Consider the following 19,854-nt stretch of genomic DNA (forward strand, 5'->3'; position numbering starts at 1 on the left):
TATGTATCACAAAGATACAAAGTGTTCATTGAAAAGCATCTTAGAAACAAATACAGTAGGTAATCACTTTTTGAATTAAAGCTGAGGTATTAAGAATATCTGACTTTGAGGCCCCTGGGTGTCTCAGTGGGTTAAGCCTCTGCCTTCGGCTCAGGTCATGATCTCAGGGTCCTAGGATCAAGCCCTATATCGGGCTCCCTGCTCAGCGAGGAGCCTGCTTTCCCCTCTCTCTGCCTGCTGCTCTGTCTACTTGTGATCTCTCTCTCCCTGTGTCAAATAAATAAATAAAATCTTTAGAAAATAATTATTTAAAAAAATTTGCTGAGCAGCAATAGAACAGGAGGGAATTTGGGGGTCTTTTTTCATTGTAAAATTTAAAAGGTGACTAGATAATCTTTCACATCTCTTCTAGTTCTAAAATTCTTTTTTTTTTTTTTTTAAGATTTTTTTAAAAATTTGAGAAAGTGAGCAAGAGAACATGAGCAAAGGGAGAACAGAGAGAGAAAGAGAGCAGACTCCCTGATGAGCCCCAATGTGGGGCTCCATCCTGCAACTCCAAGATTATGACCTGGGCTGAAATCAAGAGTCAAGACTTTGGGACGCCTAGGTGGCTCAGTTGGGTAAGCGTCTGCCTTCAGCTCAGGTCATGATCTCAGGGTCTTAGGATCCAGTCCCACTTTGGGCTCCCTGCTCACCAGGGAGTCTTCTTCTACCGCTCCCTCTGCCCCTCCCCCTGCTTGTGCTTGCTCTCTCTCTCTCTCACTCTTTCTGACAAATAAGTAAATACAATCTTTTTTTTTTTAAGATTTTATTTATTTATTTGACAGAAAGGAAGAGATCACAAGTAGGCAGAGAGGCAGGCAGAAGAGAGAGGGGAAACAGGCTCCCTGCTGAGCAGAGAGCCCGATTTGGGGCTCGATCCCAGGACCCTGAGATCATGACCTGAGCCGAAGGCAGTTGCTCAACCAACTGAACCACCCAGGCGTCCCAGTAAATAAAGTCTTTTAAAATAAGATATAACTGGCTGAGCTACCCAGACACCCCTGATTACACTTAACATTTTAAAAAACCATTCTCTCTCTCTCTTTGGCGAGTTTCCTCTCTATACATTCCCCACAAGCATCACAAGCTATTTATTACTTAATGTTACATGAGATAAAGGTTTTAAGTAATAAATGATGTAAAACAAAAGAATGTTTCAAAACAAATGGTCACTTCCCTTAAAGTCATAACTTCTGTTTATAATCTTTTTGGCAAATGTAAAGTGTTCAGTTATTAATACAGAGAAGAATGCTTTAAGAGTGATCAGTAAGATTGTCTGCCTTTGTCTCAAGTCATGATCCCCAGGGTCCTGGAATTGAGTCCCACGTCGGGCTCCCTGATCAACGGGAGCCTGCTTCTCCCTCTCCTCACTGCTCATGTTTTTTCTCTCTCTCTCAGATAAAGTCTTAAAAAATAATTTATAATTCTACCAATAGTGCATGAAGGTTCCCTTTTCTTTGCATTCTCACCAAAGCTTAGTTCTTGACTTTTTGATAATAGCCTTTCTGACTGGTATGAGCTGATACCTCCTTATTGTGGTTTTGGATTGAATTTTCATGATGATCAGTGATACTGAGCATCATTTCATGTGTCTGTTGGCCATCCATATGTCCTCTTAGAAAAATGTCTATTCAGGTTGTCTGCCCATTTCTAATAGGACTATTTGTTGTTTGTTTGTTTTTTTAAGATTTTACTTATTTATTTGACAGAGCACAAGCAGGGGGAACGGCAGGGAGAGGGAGAAGCAGAAGCAGACTCTGCAAAGCAGGGAGCCTGATGGGGGGTTGGATCCCAGGGCCCTGAGATCATGACCTGAGCTGAAGGCAGACGTGTAATGACTGAGCCTCCCAGGTGCCCCTATTGGGGTTTTTTGGTGTTCAGTTCTAGGAGTTCTTAATGTTTTGGATATTAATCCCTTATCAGATAAATCATTTGCAAATCTCTTCTCCCATTTAGTAGATTGCCTTTTTAGGCCATTATGTTTCCATTTTTATTTGTGTCAAAGTATTTTCTTTTTAATTTCCTCTGTGATTTCCTCTTTGACCCATTGGTTGTTTAGTAGTATGTTGTTAGCCTCTATGTGTTTGGCTTTTCCCCGTGTTTTTCCTATAATTGATTTCTGGTTTCATACCGTGGTGGGCATAATAGGTGCTTGGTATAATTTCTGCGTTCTTAAAATTTGAGACTTGTTTTATGGCCTAACGTGATCTATCCTGGAGAATGTTCCATATGCACTCGAGAAGAAAGTATACTTTGCCACAGTTGGATGGAGTGTTCTGTTTGTTAAGTTTATCTGGTCTAATGTGTTGTCAAGGCCAGTGTTTCCTTGCTAATTTTCTGTTTGGATAATTTGTCCATAGATGTAAGTGGGGTATTAAAGTCCCCTATGATTATTGTGTATTACTGTCAATTTCTTTTTATAGCCATTAATTTTTATATTTAGGTGCTCCTCTGTTGGGTGTATAGATATTTGCAATTGTTACATCCTCTCGTTGGATTGATCTCTTTATCATTAAGGAATCCCTTTTTTTGTCTCTAGTTATGTTTTGTTTTAAAGTCGATTTTGGGGGCGCCTGAGTGGCTCAGTCGTTAAGCATCTGCCTTCAGCTCAGGTCATGATACCAGGGTCCTGGGATCAAGTCCCACGTCAGTTCCCTGCTTGGCGGGAAACCTCTTCTCCCCTCCTGCTTCCCCTGCTCGTGTTCCCTCTCTCACTGTCCCTCTGTCATATAAATGAATAAAATCTTTTAAAAAGTAAAGTCGATTTTGTCTGACATAGTATTGCTACCCTAATCTCTTTTTTTTTCCACTTCCACTTGAATATTTTTTTCAGTCCCTTCACTTTCAGTCTGTTATGTGTCTTTACAGCTGAAGTAAGTCTCTTATAGGCAACATATTAGATGGGTCTTGTTGTTTTTAAAGATTTATTTGAGAGAGAGAGAGAGAAAGCACAGAGGGAGAGGGAGAAGCAGACTCCCCCCACCAAGCAGAGAGCCTGATGTGGGGCTGATTCCAGGACACTGGGATCATGACCTGAGCCACAGGCAGATGCTTAACGGAATGAGCCAGCCAGATGCCCCATGGATCTTGTTTTATCCATTCAGTCACCCTGTGTCTTTTGAAGCTTTTAGACCATTTACATATTAAGCAGTTATTAAAGGTTATTAAAGTTATTAAAAGTTATTTATTTATTAAAAGTTATTAAAGTTATTAAATGTACCTATTGTCATGTTGCCAGTTGCTTCCTGAATTTGGTTTTATTTTATTTATTTGTTTGTTTTGGGGGGTTTTGTTGAGGGGGGGTGTATTTGGGAGCTCTTCTGTTTCTTTATCCTCATGCTGTCTTCCCTTGTGGTGTGATGACTTTCTTTAAAGTTAGGCTTGGATTCCTTTATTTATTTATTTGTTTTTATTTGTTAAAGGTTTTTGGTTTGCGATTACCATGAGGTTCACATAGCATCCCGTGTGTATAGTAGCAGTCTGTATTAAGTTGATCGTTGCTTAAATTCAAACACATTTTCAAAGCTTGACTTTTTTATTCCCCCACGTTTTATGTATATGGTGTCCTATTTGACATCATTTTATTTTGTGTATCTGTTGACTGATTTTTGTAGGAAACCATTGTTCTTACCACTTTGGTCTTTTTTACCGTGATATAATGGCTTATAGGTGATTCATCTTCACTGTATGTTTGCTTTTACCAGTGGAGTTTTCCTTTCACCATCTTCTAGTTATGGCCTGTTCTTTTCACTTAATTTCCTTTCACATTTCTTACTTCTTATAGGGCTAGTTTAATGCTGATAGACTCCTTCAACTTTTTTTGTCTTGGAAACTCTTTATCTCTCCTTTTATTCTGAATGACAACCTTGCTCAGTGCAGTGTTTTCGGTTGTACGTTTTTTACCCAGCACTCTGAATATATCACCCAGCTTTCTTCTGACGTGCAAAATTTCTGCTGAAAAAAATCATCCTTCTCAAGGTCCCCTTGTATGTGACTGTTTCCTTTTCTCTTGCTGGTTTAAAGATTCTGTTTAATTTTTGCCATTTTAATTATTATGCACTAGGGTAGACCTTCTGGGTTTCTTTGTCCCTTTGTGGGGCTCCCTTTGTGATCTGTATCCATTTCCTTACAGGTTGGGGAAGTTTTCAGCCATTATTTCTGTCCTATCTCTGTCCTTCCGTGATGCCTATAATTCAGACGTTCCCTTATACTTGATGTTGTTGCAGAGGTCCCTTAACATATCATTTTTTATTTTCTTAATGTTTTTTAAAGATTTAATTTGTCAGAATGGGAGAGAGCACGCGAGTGCACAAGCAGGCTCCCTGCTGAGCAAGAAGCCGGATTCAGGACTCATCCTAGGACCGGGAGATCATGACCTGAGCTGAAGGCAAAGGCTTAACCAACTGAGCCACCCAGGCATCCCACAGAGCCTCATTCTTTAAATTCTTTTCTTTCTGCTCTTTGGCTTGGTTGCTTTCCATTATCCTGTCGTCATTGCTGATCTGTTCTTCTGCGTCCTCTAATCTGGCCTTGAGTCCCTGTAGTTTGTTTTTCATATTTTCTTTGTTAAGGTACTTACTGAATCATCCACTCTTCCCTCCAGTGCTAGTGAACATCTTTATGACCATTACTTTGAGCCTTTAATCAGGTTGAATGCTTATTTCCATTTTGTTTAGTAGCTCTTTTTTCTTGGGTTTTGTTTTGATCTTTCATTTGGATCATGTTCCTGTCTCCTCAGTTTTCGTGACTCTCTGTGTGTCTGTGTATTAGGTCAGTTATCTCCCTCTCCTGTTTTTTAAAATGGTGGGTTTCTGTAAAAGGTGTCCTGTGATGCCCAGTAGTGCATCCCCGCCCCCCAAGTCACCAGGCCCAGGCCCTCCAGAAATATTTTGTGTGGGGGCTGCGTACCCTCCTGGTGTAGACTGGTCCAGGACTACTGTGGGGGCCGCAGTAGGCCCGGGGTGCCCCCAGCACCGCTGCTTTGCAGGTCAGGCTACAAGTGCTGCAGGTGTGCTGGTGGATGGGCTGCCTCCCTACCACCACCACCACCCCCCCCCCCCCCCCGCCCCGTCCATAGGTGGTTTGGAGAGGCCCTGGTTTTGACCGAGGCTCCCTACCAGGTGTGCTGGGATGAGAGCCACTTGGGATGGGCACCTTTGGGTGCCAGGGTTCTATAGGGGACCATGGGGGGAGCGAGTATTGTTAGCTAGGTAGATGGAGGGTGTCACAGCTGGCTTCCACCAGCATCAGGGGAGTAAGGAGGGCAAGGAAAATGGCACCTGCCTGCACTTTTCTTTCTAGAGTTCCTGCAGATCCCTGCTCCTATAATTAGGGGCACATGCCCTATAATTAGTCAGTAAATCTCTGTCACATGTAACCACGTGCTTTTCAGATTGCTCCCTCTGTGCTGGGTCTCAGAATGAGGGCTCCAGTGCGCTGGCCCTTTAAAAGCAGTCTCAGTATAGCCTTCTAACTCCTAGAGTGAAGCCCCACTGATTTTCAAAGCTAGATGTTGTGGGCTCTCCTCTCCTGTGTGAAACTCCAGGGCAAGGGTGCCCAGTAGGGGCTTGACCCCCACTCCTCACGGAGGACCCCTGTAGCTGTGATATTCTTCCTTCAACCCCAGCGGGTTGCCACACTGGGGATTTGGTTCCAGACTACATCTCTTCCCCCTTCCCCTGTCAATATGGCTTTTTCATCTTTAGCTGTGGAAGAGCTGTTCTGTTGGTCTTCAGGTCCTTTTCAAAGTGGGTTGCACTGCACGTAGTTGCAGTCTTGATGGGTTCGTGGGAGGAGATGAGCTTAGGATCCTCCTACGCCGCCATCTTCCCAAGCTCCTCATCTTTATTTTTAGTTTTGATGCATAAAGTGACAAATTGTCTAAATCTGGCTTGTTTTGTAGATAAAGCAATGGTTTTAAAACATCATCCAGACAAACGGAAAGCAGCTGGTGAACCAATAAAAGAAGGAGATAATGACTACTTCACTTGCATAACTAAAGGTAAGAAAATATTTTAGAGTCAGGGATTTCTAATAGTGATGATTATTTATTAAGTGCTGGGATTGGATTTCTGGTGTATATTCTGTAGTTAATTTAACTATACCATGACATTCAGAACACTCTCAGTTGTTTCTGGTTGCTTCTGATAATCTGCCCCTGAGCCTCACCACAGCTCTGTGAGGTTCTCCCAGCCTCTGCCCTCGCATCAGGAATGCAGAAGCTTGGGCCCCACCCCATAGCCGCTGACGCAGTCTGCAGTTTAATGAGCTCATCCTAGAGATTAATTCATCATAAGTGTTATTTCTAACAAGGATACGAATTTCTCCATTTCAGTTATTTTGTAGGACTAAATTGTTCCTCAGATGTTTTTGCTAATTTAAATCCAAAAATTGATTATATCCTGCTAAGGACCCCAAGACAGTTTATTGCTCTTTATATGGCCATGTCATCATCAAGCAAATTAACATAGGTTGTTGCCATTTCTAAATGGGTTCTTCAGTGTGATTACTCCCAACACGGTGCTTGAACGTGCAACCCTGAGGTCAAGACCTGAGCTGAGGTCAAGAGTCAGACAGTTAACCCAGTGAGCCACCCAGGTGCCCCTGATTGTACATGCTAAATTTTAAAAATTGTGTACACACCTTTCAAACTTACTCTTTTGGGCCCAGTCTTACACAGTGCTTAAGATGTTAAAGATTCTTTGATTTTTTACAGCCTTGGAATCTTAACAGTTAATTTTCTATTGCTTTTTCCTTAGAGTCATGCATTCTTAAGTGTTGAGTATTTAACTGTTGTTTTGTTATGTAACTTCCAGAAGAGATTCTGAAGAAGTTGTGAAGTGAGATTATATCCAGTAGTGTTGGAGGTGTTATTACCCGGATTCAGTCTCTTCCAGCCCACAAGCACACCAGATTTTTAAATATGAAAAATAATAACCTTTTTTTAAAGGAAGGAGTTTTTTTTTTCCCCCTCACAGTAAAAAATACAGAGTCATGGTAATGTGACCTTACCATTTTTTCCTCAGCTTATGAAATGTTATCTGATCCAGTGAAAAGACGGGCATTCAACAGTGTAGATCCTACTTTTGATAACTCAGTTCCTTCTAAAAGTGAAGCAAAAGACAATTTCTTCGAAGTGTTTTCCCCAGTGTTCGAAAGGAATTCTAGGTGAGTTAAGGGATCCCCTTGTGATCATAATGTTCTGTTGGCTTCCTGCATGTGCTTCCCGGCCTCTGCATCTTTCCTCTGATAGGAGTTTCTGCTCTCTTTCTCCTCCTCTCCAGACTTGAGCCCCTCTGGTGAACGAACTGCTCTTCATTTATTTTGCTCTTTGAACAGAAGTTCTGCCTTTCCCATGGCGAGATTCCTTTACACCTCATAGGATGTTTTTCTTTCGGATTTCCTTTGTGGGAAAGAACAATAGCTGACTTTATGTCGTGTGATAGTGTAATTTAGGTGATGCTAATTTCCCATTCTTTTGCTTCCCCTTTACTAATGTGCATGTACTCTCTTTGGTCCCTTATCATTTGATTAAGCTTTTGTTCTTTCTGAGCTGTTTCTTGGAGCATTTCATTATCATAAGGTTCTCTGACAAAGGATGATATAACTTTAATGTGAGCGTTATATGTAATTTATTTCCTAAGTCAGCTTTTAAATGGCGTATATCAGTATTCTACATTTTTTTGATTCCATCTGCACTGGAAGGTTTCCTTAGAGTACAGCTTGGCTGCACACTGGCGTCAGCTGGAGAGCTTGAAGACCTCCTGATGGCTGTGTTCCACCTGGGGAGATTGAGATTTAACTGTGATTTCGATTTAATGAGTTTGGAATGTCTGTCGGATGTTTAAATACTCCCAGGTGATTCTACTGTGCAGTCAGGTTTGAGACCCACTATTGGTTTAGTGCAGCTTACCTGCCCACTCTCCTCGTTCTTGTTTTGTGATAGTGTTGAAGGTGGTAAAAACAAGAGTGAGATGTATTTTGTTGTGGAATGGTTTTATAGAGTAGAAAACATGGGTCAGTGACAGCCTCAAGATCCTTCCAGAGATGGCTTTGAGGTGCTGAACTGAGAAGTCTGACTCTGAGGGGGGGTGGTCATGGTGCTGATGGGGTGGGAATCCTCTCCCTGTATCGACATTTGTAAAAAAAAAAAAAACCTGGGCCTGGTTGTTTCCGTACTGCCTGTTTAGAGGCAGGAGTAAGTGTGCTTGGGAGAGGGGGCTCACGCCAGTGTGGCAGCTGCTAATTTATGGAGCTGAAGACAACCTGATGCTGAGAACACGGTTTCGTTGTTTTCTCCTCAACCCTGTCTACCCGCGCCCTCTCTCATTGCGCCTGAATGGGTCCGTGTCCACTGCTGACCTTCCAGCCCCACCTCCTAGTCATAGGGAAGGGGATTAGTAAAAATTTTTTTTTAGTAAGTTAGCTTCTCTGTTGACCTTTTATACACAATTTTGAATTGAATTTTCCTCTTCTAATGTTTCAGGTGGTCAAATAAAAAAAATGTCCCTAAACTTGGTGATATGAATTCATCATTTGAAGATGTAGATGCATTTTATTCTTTCTGGTAAGTGAATACACTGTTTCTATGATGCTGTCATTTCTTAAAAGGATAATTACTCAAGAAATACTTGTTCCTTCATAAATTAATTGAAGGATAGGAGAGTCACAGAACCTTTCCTGAACAAAAGCACTCTAATCAGAAGTAATCATAAAGGTTTTCACATAATGCTGTATTATCTCTCCTATATGATAGACATTCGTGGTCTTTTAATCTGTCTTCTAATAATCAGCGGTCCAGATGTCAAGCATACTATAGTGGTAAAAAATGAAAATTAAGGGGCCATTTGAATTCAATAAAAATAAATACATTTTCATTTGTCTTGCCAATAAAAATACTTGAATACATGAGGAAGGCAGTGTTTGTCTCTGTAACTAATTCACTAATATTTAATAAACACGGTATTCATGGCCAGTTCATAATTACATGTGCTATATTTTCTCATTAAGTATTTGGTAAATGCAAACATGAGACTGATATGAAACAAAAATGACCAAATTTAGCTCTACCAGTTGTAGTTGCTGTTTTCCTTCAGATGATACAAATCAGAGATGCGGTAACCACTTTGAGGGTTACCTGAACACTTCACAGACTAGGACAGGTGAAGGTAGGGAGACCTTTAACAAGTCCCAGGCAAGAAAGGCTACTGGAGGTGGCAGGGAGGTGTGATTTTAATTTAGGAGTGATGAATGTACCTTTAGATTTTCATGCCAAATCCAGTGTCCTTTAAGAAAGAGGAAGAAGATGACTTGAGCTTAGTGTTCGTCCCACCAGTGGAGGGTGGGGCTCTACTAAGACAAACTCATCCATTTGCTGTTAATGTTTCTTAGAAGTACTTGCGTCTGAATTTTAAAAGGAAGATTTTTTTTCATTTGTTTTGGCTTAATTTTGTTTTTATCTGTGCTAGGTATAATTTTGATTCTTGGAGAGAATTTTCTTACTTAGATGAAGAAGAAAAAGAAAAAGCAGAATGGTATGTATGTAAGTCACTAATAAAGGAAGATAGTTATTTGGTTCCTTGCGATGTTATATAAATACACTACACATATTTTATTAAATGTGTGTATCCTTTTTTTAATTTTTTAGTAGTATTTTGAGATCCCATCTCACACGTTAAACTAAATGAGGCCAAATCAACATGATATGCTTAAGAAATTGCCAAGAAATACAATTGTCACAAAAGCTCAATTTAGCAAGTTATTTTTCTTCTGTTTATTTAACTGGTTTTAGTTTTCCCTGTGTATGTAGGGAAATACTTTTGACATGAATATTCCCAAAAAATTAACCAAAATTAATATTAAGTTGAATCACCTTTTAATGTTAGTAGTGATAAGGCATTTTAACCTTCTCAGACATTATTTATATATAAACTTATAAAATAATTACATTTGTTAGTGTTACCATCTCTTATCAATAATTTGCAATATTTTCTATTTTATAGTCGTGATGAGAGGAGATGGATTGAAAAGCAGAACAGAGCAACAAGGGCACAAAGAAAAAAAGAAGAAATGAACAGAATAAGAACATTAGTTGGTAAGCATAACTGGTATTTTTTAAAAGGTTCTTTAAATATTGGAAGTTGAAAAAGTTAACTTTTTTTTTTTGGTAGACAACGCGTACAGCTGTGATCCCAGAATAAAAAAATTTAAGGAAGAAGAAAAAGCCAAGAAAGAAGCAGAAAAGAAAGCAAAAGCAGAAGCAAAACGGAAGGAGCAAGAAGCTAAAGAAAAAGTAAGATGATGAAGCTGGATTTTAAGTGTTCATAAAATCTTTAATCCTCAGATATATTTAAAAAGCCATAATGCTGAGGGGCACCTGGGTGGCTTAGTTGGTTAAACATCCCGCTCGTGATCTCAGGCTCATGAGTTCAAGCCCTGTTGGACTCTACATTGGGCATGGAGCCTACTTAAAAAATAAACAAACAACTATAACCTTAGAGAATTAGGTGCTACATGAATAAATCTTGATAAATTGGTACCATTGATACTTACAGGCATATTCCTTGAAGCACATTTTTATTAAGCAAAAACATGTCCTATATATTCCTTTAATATTGTCCTTATTTCTAATGTGCCTATTTTACATTTCAAAAATGTAGAACTGTGACAGCTGCTTTTCTTAATTCAGCCTCAGTCTTCAATAAGTTGACATGTCATCTTTTTTTCCTAATTTATTTAAAGGTTGAATTTTTTCGAGTAAGATTATAGACATTTAGAAATCCTAGTTTTCTTATTAAAATGATTTTATTTTCCACTATTAAAGCAAAGACAAGCTGAATTAGAAGCTGCTCGGTTAGCTAAAGAGAAGGAAGAGGAGGAAGTTAGACAACAAGCATTACTGGCAAAGAAGGAAAAAGATATCCAGAAAAAAGCCATTAAGAAGGAAAGGCAAAAACTTCGAAACTCATGCAAGGTACGTCAGACTGTGATTGAACCAACACTAGGTAACAAATCCAATTGCTGATTAAACTTAAGAATATTTCCTTTATTATACTATGCAAATATAATTAAACTGTTATATACATTTTATCTCATTTAAACATCTTAAATGCTTTTAAATTCACTTTTTAAAAATTTCACATGTGCATATTTCAGTGTGCAGCTGTGGTAATTGGGGGGTTTTTTGACATAAACATCATACTATTTTCAGACCTAAAAAAAAAAACAAAAAAAACTTGCTCAGTATTCTGATAATCTCTTTGGTTATCACCAGAATGTCTTTGTATGGTTGGTTTATTCAAATTAGGATCTAAATAGGATTATTCCAAAGGCTTCAGTTGTATTTCCCAGTTGTGTCTGTAACAGACCCCCCCATACACACCATCTCTTCCCGTTCTCTCATTGCCATTCATTTCTTGAAAAACCAGATCATTTGTTCTGATAATGTCCCATAGTTTGGTTCTGGCTGGTTGCTTCCTTAATGGTGTAAAATCAATATTTATCTTAGAAGAAGTTATTTTCGAAGTTGAACTTGGGTTCTTTTTAAGGATCTGAAAGGTTTCATTTTTATCAAAATGGATATCATTTGGGGGAGCATCGTAGTTTGCATTCAGATAGTGTTCACTGAAAAATATTGACCAAAAAAATCCGAGAAGTATTCAAATGTAGTTTTGTTCAAGAGCTGTTGTTAACATTTACAGTTGGTAGAGTCAGGGACCAGTATTGTTCCTTATCAAATAGCACTGAATGAATAAATGAACTGCCAAGCTATAGGGAGAGATGGCCATGCAGTGTTGTGTACTGTACTGTTGAGTTAAATCCAGCGAGTATGTAAATGCTTACTCTGTGTGGAGACATTCTCTTCCATGTCACTGTCCAGAGGCCCTATCAGACATTGGATATACATTTTAATATATGCCATCCTGAACCTTCAGTTAATGTAATTGAAGTTAACCCGCCCCCATCAGCAGGCTTTGAAAGAGATTGAATCAAAATATAAGCACAGGTAATCACTTCAGGCTTTTGGTCAGCAAAAAGAAATAAAATAGAAAAAATGAAGTATTTTCCTCAGATTTCACCCAGAAAATTGTTTTGAGAAGGATGCATTGTATCATAGTGGTGAGTTCAGGTTGAGAGCAAGTCGCCTGGATCTGAAGTCATTCTGTATTAGGCACTTAATATCTGTGGGCCCCCAGGAGGTTACTTCAACCACTTTGTCCCTCGGTTTCCTTACCTACACAGTAGCTGAAATAGGACCTATTAATCGAATTGTGAAGTTTAAATGAGAGCATTCACATGTGGTGCTCTTGGCATGCAGTGAGGAATCTGCAAACTTGAATAGTTAAAATTGAATCGTTCTCGGGGTGCCTGGGTGGCTCAGTGGGTTAAAGCCTCTGCCTTCGACTCGGGTCCTGATCCCGGGGTCGTGGGATCGGGCCCCACATCGGGCTCTCTGCTCAGCAGGGAGCCTGCTTCCCCCCCTCTCTCTCTGCCTACTTGTGATCTTTGCTGTCAAATAAATAAATAAAATCTTAAAAAAAAATTGAATCGTTCTCTTAGAGTTGGTGCATAAATGAGGTAAACGTTCTGGTATTAGGTACCCGTTTTATTGCTGCTTTCCAGGATGAGTTCACTTATTCATTTATCAGTTATCTGGTGAGCTCTTACTATGTTCCAGGCAGTTATGATTGCTATAGATATAATGATATGGTCCTTGCCTTCCAGAAATCTGGCTAATGGTGGAGAATTAAAAGTAAACACTGTAAGACAAGTACTAGGAAGAAAGTACAAAAAGGTAGTCAAGGAAGGCTTTCTGGATCTGGTAGGATTTGGCCAGTTGAAGCAGCGTATGCATGAGATCAGAGACGAGAGAGGTCAGAAGGGCGCAGAGGTCCAGGGAAACGCGGTGTAACGAGCCAGAGGTAGCTGAAGAGGTGAGGAGCCGGGTCCCGAAGGACGATATAGGTCTTGCTAGATCCTGTCTGCCGCTGAGCTGGCTGGTTTCAGTCAGGATTCTGAGAGATGAGCAGAGGCAGGGACAGTTGGGGGTCTTTTGCCAAGATCCGAGTGAGAGAGAGTGTTGTGCCTTTATCTGAGAGAGGGTGGGAATAGGAAAGGTGGAGGAAGTGAACCAGTATTTGGGAGGTAGCATAGGCTGCTGCCTGTGAGACACTGTTTTGTATGTTGGAGGTGGGGGATTTACATGTGTCCTGCTTTCCTGCATGGAGCGCTGGGTGCATGATGGTATAATATAATGAAATGGAAAACAAAGAAGGAAGAGGCTGAAAGGAAGTGATGAGTTCTGTTTACTGCCATTTCCACCTGCTCCAGTCGACTTCAGTTTAGGGCATGTTGAGCACATTGAGATCCTCAGATGGAAATTCTGAGCGGGTGGTTGGCGGCACAAGTCTTGAGTTCAAGAGTGGGATCACTAAAGTCTTCTCTGTCTCAGTGCCACCAGAAACCATGTGAGTAGCTCACCCAGGAGAGAGGGGTTTAGGAGGGGGGAGGTTGCAAACACCCTAGTTAAGGTACTGATAGAGGAAGAGGAGCCTGGAAAGGGGTGACCCAGACAGGTAAGAAGAAAGTCAGTAGTGCTTTTGGACACTAGGGAAGGTCAACAGTAAAAGCAGCATTGGGACCTTAGTGAGAGCCAGACTGCATGAATTAAGGAAGCATTAAGGTCATTAATTAATGTCTCCACTAAATAATGGGAGACATTGAGCACAATCTTTAGTTAATCACAATTTTTCTAATACTTCTTGTTCCTTAACACATTACATTATCTTGAATTTCACATTTAAGATTTCTAGCAAATTTTACAGTTCAGCACAAAGAAAGAAAAGGCAGCCCAACAAAGAGAATTTTGAGTCGTCACACAGAATTTCTTGATTCTTAAGTGGTTCTGTGGGGAATCATTCTGACTTTTATGACATCTAGCGATCTTCTACACCATCACCTTTTTTCTCTTTTACTCTTCCATCCTCTTGGTAATGGTAATGGCAATGGCTTTTTTATTGCTAGCTGGCCAGGGAGAGCTTTGGGAGGATGGTTGGTAGTGGTCAGAAGGCTGTAAGTTCACCTCAGGAATCTCTTGAGAACTCAGATGTTTTGCAGTTGTGTTTATGGACATATTCTTTAGTATCAGTGGATAAAAGATGAAAATGTTTGTGTTTGTGCTTCTAGACCTGGAATCACTTCTCTGACAATGAGGCAGAGCGGGTTAAAATGATGGAAGAAGTGGAAAAACTTTGTGATCGGCTTGAACTAGCAAGGTATAACTATAGGAGTGCTACTGAAGTCTTGTCTTGGGCTTCGGATGAAGTTTCATCCCCTTTTTTCCTTTAGCTTGCAGTGCTTGAATGAGACACTCACATCATCTACAAAAGAAGTAGGAAAGGCTGCTCTGGAAAAACAGGTAATAGAACACATCACTTCTACCTTCATGTAGCATTTAATTCTGCTTATAGTGTTGCTTTCACCTCAGTATTTCCCCACCTAACATGTTTAGGTTATAAAGAAGGGCAAAGAATCTCATTTCTCTTTGTGTCCCCAGTATGTTTTGCTGCTAGTAAGTGGTGGTGTTATTTTAAATTGGAGTCAGTCTATAAAGTTGTTACCATGTATATAGTGTTTGAACTTGTGGTATCTATAGCACATTTATCATAGTTTTTTCAAAATCACTGTTAGAAAAGATAATTGTTTTGGCTATTCCTTGAGCATCTTTATAGGATAGTAACATTTGGAACCAGAAGAAATCCTTGTTCTGTCTAGTGTACACCTTTTTACAGATGAGCAAACAGGCCCAGAAATTCAGTTCAGTGTAACAAGTGTTGGTACCTACAGTGTATAGCAATATATAGCCTAGGTAGTTCGGAGAAATTTCTCATGCTATTGCTGCCTCAGAGGAGTACAGGAAGTTATGCTGAAGAGAAAAGGCCTGAGGACCAAAAGACGGAGGGTCTGGAAGTCCCCAGGGCAGGGCACACTGGCCAGGGAAAGCTCAGTGAGGGCTGTGAGCCAGCCTTGAAGGATGGACGGGGCTAAGCTGCAGGTCAGGGGAAAGCATGAACCCTAACACATAGGTAGGAGCAGCAGGGGGGAGAAGTGGGAGATGAAAATGGTTAGGAAAAGTAGAGCCCAATGAAACAGGCTTTTAATATCATGATGACTATTTTCCATTACTGCAGATGTTTGAGTAACAAAGGGTTAATGTACTTTCAATCTGGCATTTGTTGGCAGGATGTACCAGATAAATGTGACTAGTTGTAAGACTCTGACTGGAAGGACTTGGGCTGTGAGGGGTGATGGGAGTCACTGGAATCTCTGGCTCTGGGTGACTGGTTCTGAGGGGTGGGGTGGGAAATGGGTAGTCACAGATGAGCCCTAGAGAGCTGTTGACAGGAGCTACAAGGCCAAGTAAAGGTTTTTTTCTTCTTTGTGCATGTTTAAAGGTAGACTGGAAGTAACACTGTGAAGGATGGAACTTTAAGATAAAACACTGGCCACTTTCTATGCCTTTTCCTTTTTTAGAGTGGATATGAGCTTAGAGAGAGCTTTTAAATGGCCCTTATGGGAGAACAACCCAGTGACCATAGACTCGACAAATCGTGTCCAAGGCAAATAGAAGCCACAGGACATGAATGCAAGGCAGGGGCGGCTGAGGGTGGTTCTTGGTGTCTCCGGTGGAGCTGTGCACCCTGGAGGCCAGAGTGAGGCACAGCCAGAATGAAAACCTGATGGCCAGTTTCGGGGTTGGCCTGGGAAGTGTGTAGGGCATTGTTGGGAGGATACTGAGAAGTGAGAACCGCGGAGCCCTGCCAGAAAGGGAGTGTAGCAAGATGTTTGAAGTCCCTGACTTACCCCTGATATTTGTGTAGATAGAAGAAATAAATGAGCAAATTAGGAAAGAAAAAGAGGAAGCTGAGGCTCGAATGCGCCAAGCATCTAAGAATGCAGAGAAATCAACTGGTGGAAGTGGAAATGGCAGTAAAAACTGGTCAGAAGATGATCTGCAATTACTGATTAAAGCTGTGAACCTCTTCCCTGCTGGAACAAATTCAAGGTACTGGTTTTAATGAAACTTTTTAAGGTTTTATTTATTCATGGCGTGCCTGGGTGGCTCAGTGGGTTAAGCCTCTGCCTTTGGCTCAGGTCATGATCTCAGGGTCCTGGGATCGAGCCCTGCATTGGGCTCTCTGCTCAGCGGGGAGCCTGCTTCTGCCCCTCTCTGCCTACTTGTGATCTCTGTCAAGTAAATAAGACCTTAAAAAAAAAAAAAAGGATTTTATTTATTCATGAGAGAGAGCACAAGCAGGGAGAGGGAGAAGTAGGCTCCCTGCTCAGCGGGGAGCCTGACAGACGTGGGGCTCAATCCCAGGACTGTGGGACCATGACCTGAGCCGAAAGCAGATGCGTAACCACCTAAGCCACCCAGGCGCCCCTAATGAAACTTCTCTTGAGTTCATTCTAGAGCCTAGGGAAAACGCAGATAATACCCAAACAGCCTTGGTTACAGCAGAAACTTCTAGGGTTATGCCTGAGTCTAAACTCACTCCTTCCACTGGATTCAGTGCCACAGTAGAAAGTGTGAAAAGCAGAGTGCATTTTGAGTCTGCGGGATTTTGCAGTTTACACCAACACATATACAAGAGAATGCTTCACTAATTTCTTAGGAAATTAAAGGCTGTGACACCTAAATCTTGACTCTCAATGCTGGCTTACTCCATCCTGGCTTATCCTGGGGACTAGGTCAGGTTCCACAGATTCTTTTTTTTTTTTAAGATTTTATTTATTTATCTGACAGAGAAAGAGATCACAAGTGAGCAGAGAGGCAGGCACGGGGGGGGGGGGAGGGTGTTGGAGGGAAGCAGGCTCCCCACCAAGCAGAGAGCCTGATGGGGGCTCAATCCCAGGACCCCAAGACTACGATCCGAGCCTAAAGCAAAGCCCCACCTATGGAGCCAGCCAGGCACCCCAGAGTTTTTCTTAGTCTTAATCCTCCTTTCTTGATTACCACCTCAAAAGAGAACTGATTGCAAAGTCTAAGTTTAGAACTCGGAAGGTGCTTTCAAGATCCGGCTTCCCTCTTTCTATAGGTGAGGAAACTAAGGCTCTTTGCAGAATTTCTCTTTTTGTGTGGTCTTACTACTCTTACTTACTTACTTTCTACTCTTACTCCTTACTTACTTCAGTAAGGTTTTTATAGACTTGAAACCAAGATTAGTTTAAACAAATGAAAAGCAAAAAAAGCTCTAGTCCAGGTAATAGTAATGAGACCACCACTTGAGCTAATTCTGTAGATATTCTAGCTAATCCCTATGTATTACAAATGGAAGGATCATTCTAACTTTTATTTGGACATTTTATTCTCTAACTTATCATATTGCGGTCTCTAGATGGGAAGTTATCGCTAATTACATGAACATACACTCTTCTTCCGGAGTCAAGAGAACTGCCAAAGATGTTATTGGCAAAGCAAAGTCTCTTCAGAAACTTGGTGAGCAAATCAATTTCTTTGCTACCTTGAATACAAATTTTTTTTTAAATTTCTTTTCAGTGTAACAGTATTCATTGTTTTTGCACCACGCCCAGTGCTCCATGCAATACGTGCCCTAATACCCACCACCTGGTTCCCCCAACCTCCCACCCCCCCCCGCCCCTTCTTGAATACAAATTTTTAACATAATCTGTGCAATAAAAGACTAAATGAGATGATCTGTAATATTTTTTTCATTTTGCAGACCCTCATCAAAAAGATGATATAAACAAAAAGGCATTTGATAAATTTAAAAAAGAACATGGAGTGGTGCCTCAAGCAGACAATGCAACACCTTCAGAGCGATTTGAAGGTAATTAAATCGTTTTTTCTTTAGAAAATGCTAGCCATGTACTCCCACTGTGATAGACCAAACCTAGGGTCTGTGTTCAGAATAACTGGAAAATAGAGCGTTTCGCAGACCAGAAGGTAGAAAGGAAGCATTTTCTAGGACGCAGATTGACTTCACCTGACACCACTGAGAACTGCAGCTCCTCCATTTCAGGTGCATTAGGGGAGGGGCTGGGTTCCTTTTGGTGACTTGATTTACAAATCAGTAGTAAAGGATATTGGGCCAGTTGAAATTTGAATGAGTTCTACAGACTAGCTGATGGTATTTTATCAAGGTTAACTTCCTGATTTTGAAAAATGTAATTATGTCCTTGTTTTTAAGGAAAAATGAAGTTTAAAAGGAATAAAGGGCATCGTGTCTACAACTTACATGGTTCAGAATAAATTAGGGTGGTAAATGTATAGAGAAAAAGCAAGCGTGGTAAAAATGTTCAGATTTGGGCAGTCTTGGGAGCATGTACAGGGATTCTTTATTTCAAAATAAAGCTTGGTTAAAACCTGTGGGGGTTTGTCTTGGGTGTTCTTCCCTGGACCAGTGTCTTTCAGACCGTAAACTGTGACCTTTTTTTCTGTGAATGGCTGACCAAAAAAGGTGAGAAAAGTTCTGTTTCACTTGGTACCTTGTGAGCCACCATCTGTTCTCCCTAAACTAATTTTGGGATATGCCTTCCAAATCACAGTTCCAAATACATGTTTCGGGATCAACTACCTCTGATAACCATCCCTGTCCCCGGAGTCCCACTTTTCCTGTATTCTTAACCTGGTTTATTATCCCAAAATTTCAATATGAAAGTATTAAAGAGGCTTATGCTATAAAGAGCCTAAAAATCATACTGCGGTTGCAAAAGTCAGGGGGTGGGGTTTTTGGGGGGTATTTTGTTTTTTTTTTGTCTAGGCTGGGCATTATTTAGGCTCTTTTAAGGTAAGTAACAAAGGGAAGTTCCAGGGCACTTCTGAAGGGGTTTACGTTCCTGCTCCCTATGTCCTCCATCTTTTTTCCAAGAGAGGAAATGAATTCAATCCATGGTGTCAAATGTGGGCCTGAGACCAGTGAAAGGAAATTCCACTAAGGGCTTTCTGCAATTTAAAAGCTGACTTCAGCTGTTTACCCATTTAGTATTTTTGTTTTCCCACAGAAGTGTGATGTGTAATACTTACATTACACATCACATTATTTACTTCCTCCTGAGGAGGAGGACCTACTATGTGAAAGGTCTTGTCAAGCACCAAGGGATTAGTTTAATAGAGGTTCTTACTAGCATTAGCTCCCGCAAGAATTTAGTGGATGGATGTGTCAAATGCCCCACTGCAACACAGAATCTAATGCGCCTAGAGCACTGAACCCTTGGGCACTTGGCTTAATTATGCTAGACTCTTTCATCCAGTGTAAAAGAATGTTTTCAGGGTCTTATCCACCTAAAAGTTTGGGGTTTTTTCTAACCAACCAGTCTGGTGAATACAGTAGATTTTAAGAGACCAGCAATATAAGGCAGATATTTCTGACTATGCTTTAAAAAAAAAAAAAGATGAGGCATTTTGGGGGATGTGAGTTATTAAAAGCTTCTTCTCTCATTTAGTACTTTAGAGGTTTTCATGTGTGATGAAACACATGATGTTGGTTCAGAATCCCCACAGATCTGAATGGCTACTTACCAAGATACCTATGCACCAAAACTCACCTGGGAGGGTGCTGCAACAGAATTTTCTATCAGGCTAAGATATTTCAAACAGAAATTTTTCTTAAACAGGTCCATGTACAGATTTCACCCCTTGGACGACAGAAGAACAGAAGCTTTTGGAACAAGCTTTAAAAACGTACCCAGTAAATACACCTGAAAGGTGGGAAAAAATAGCAGAAGCGGTGCCTGGCCGCACAAAGAAGGACTGCATGAAGCGATACAAGGTGATGGAGGTTCTAGAACTTA

The 19,854-nt window shown here is 40.8% G+C and overlaps 1 protein-coding gene across 2 annotated transcripts in view; it reads left to right on the forward strand.

Moving 5' to 3' along the window:
• The window catches only part of DNAJC2 (DnaJ heat shock protein family (Hsp40) member C2), a 34,288-nt gene that overhangs the window by 14,108 nt on the left and 326 nt on the right, over nucleotides 1–19,854 (forward strand). For both annotated transcript variants that reach the window (XM_080817954.1, XM_080817955.1), the window contains exons 4-16: nucleotides 5,945–6,043; nucleotides 7,068–7,209; nucleotides 8,528–8,608; nucleotides 9,510–9,575; nucleotides 10,044–10,135; nucleotides 10,212–10,333; nucleotides 10,865–11,014; nucleotides 14,227–14,315; nucleotides 14,389–14,458; nucleotides 15,921–16,105; nucleotides 17,439–17,539; nucleotides 17,784–17,891; nucleotides 19,678–19,832. In XM_080817954.1, the coding sequence (XP_080674080.1) occupies nucleotides 5,945–6,043; nucleotides 7,068–7,209; nucleotides 8,528–8,608; nucleotides 9,510–9,575; nucleotides 10,044–10,135; nucleotides 10,212–10,333; nucleotides 10,865–11,014; nucleotides 14,227–14,315; nucleotides 14,389–14,458; nucleotides 15,921–16,105; nucleotides 17,439–17,539; nucleotides 17,784–17,891; nucleotides 19,678–19,832 (1,460 nt within the window). The remainder of the gene's footprint in view (nucleotides 1–5,944; nucleotides 6,044–7,067; nucleotides 7,210–8,527; nucleotides 8,609–9,509; nucleotides 9,576–10,043; nucleotides 10,136–10,211; nucleotides 10,334–10,864; nucleotides 11,015–14,226; nucleotides 14,316–14,388; nucleotides 14,459–15,920; nucleotides 16,106–17,438; nucleotides 17,540–17,783; nucleotides 17,892–19,677; nucleotides 19,833–19,854) is intronic.

This window comes from Martes martes, assembly GCF_963455335.1.
Source record: "Martes martes genome assembly, chromosome: 11".
Classification (NCBI taxonomy): domain Eukaryota; kingdom Metazoa; phylum Chordata; class Mammalia; order Carnivora; family Mustelidae; genus Martes; species Martes martes.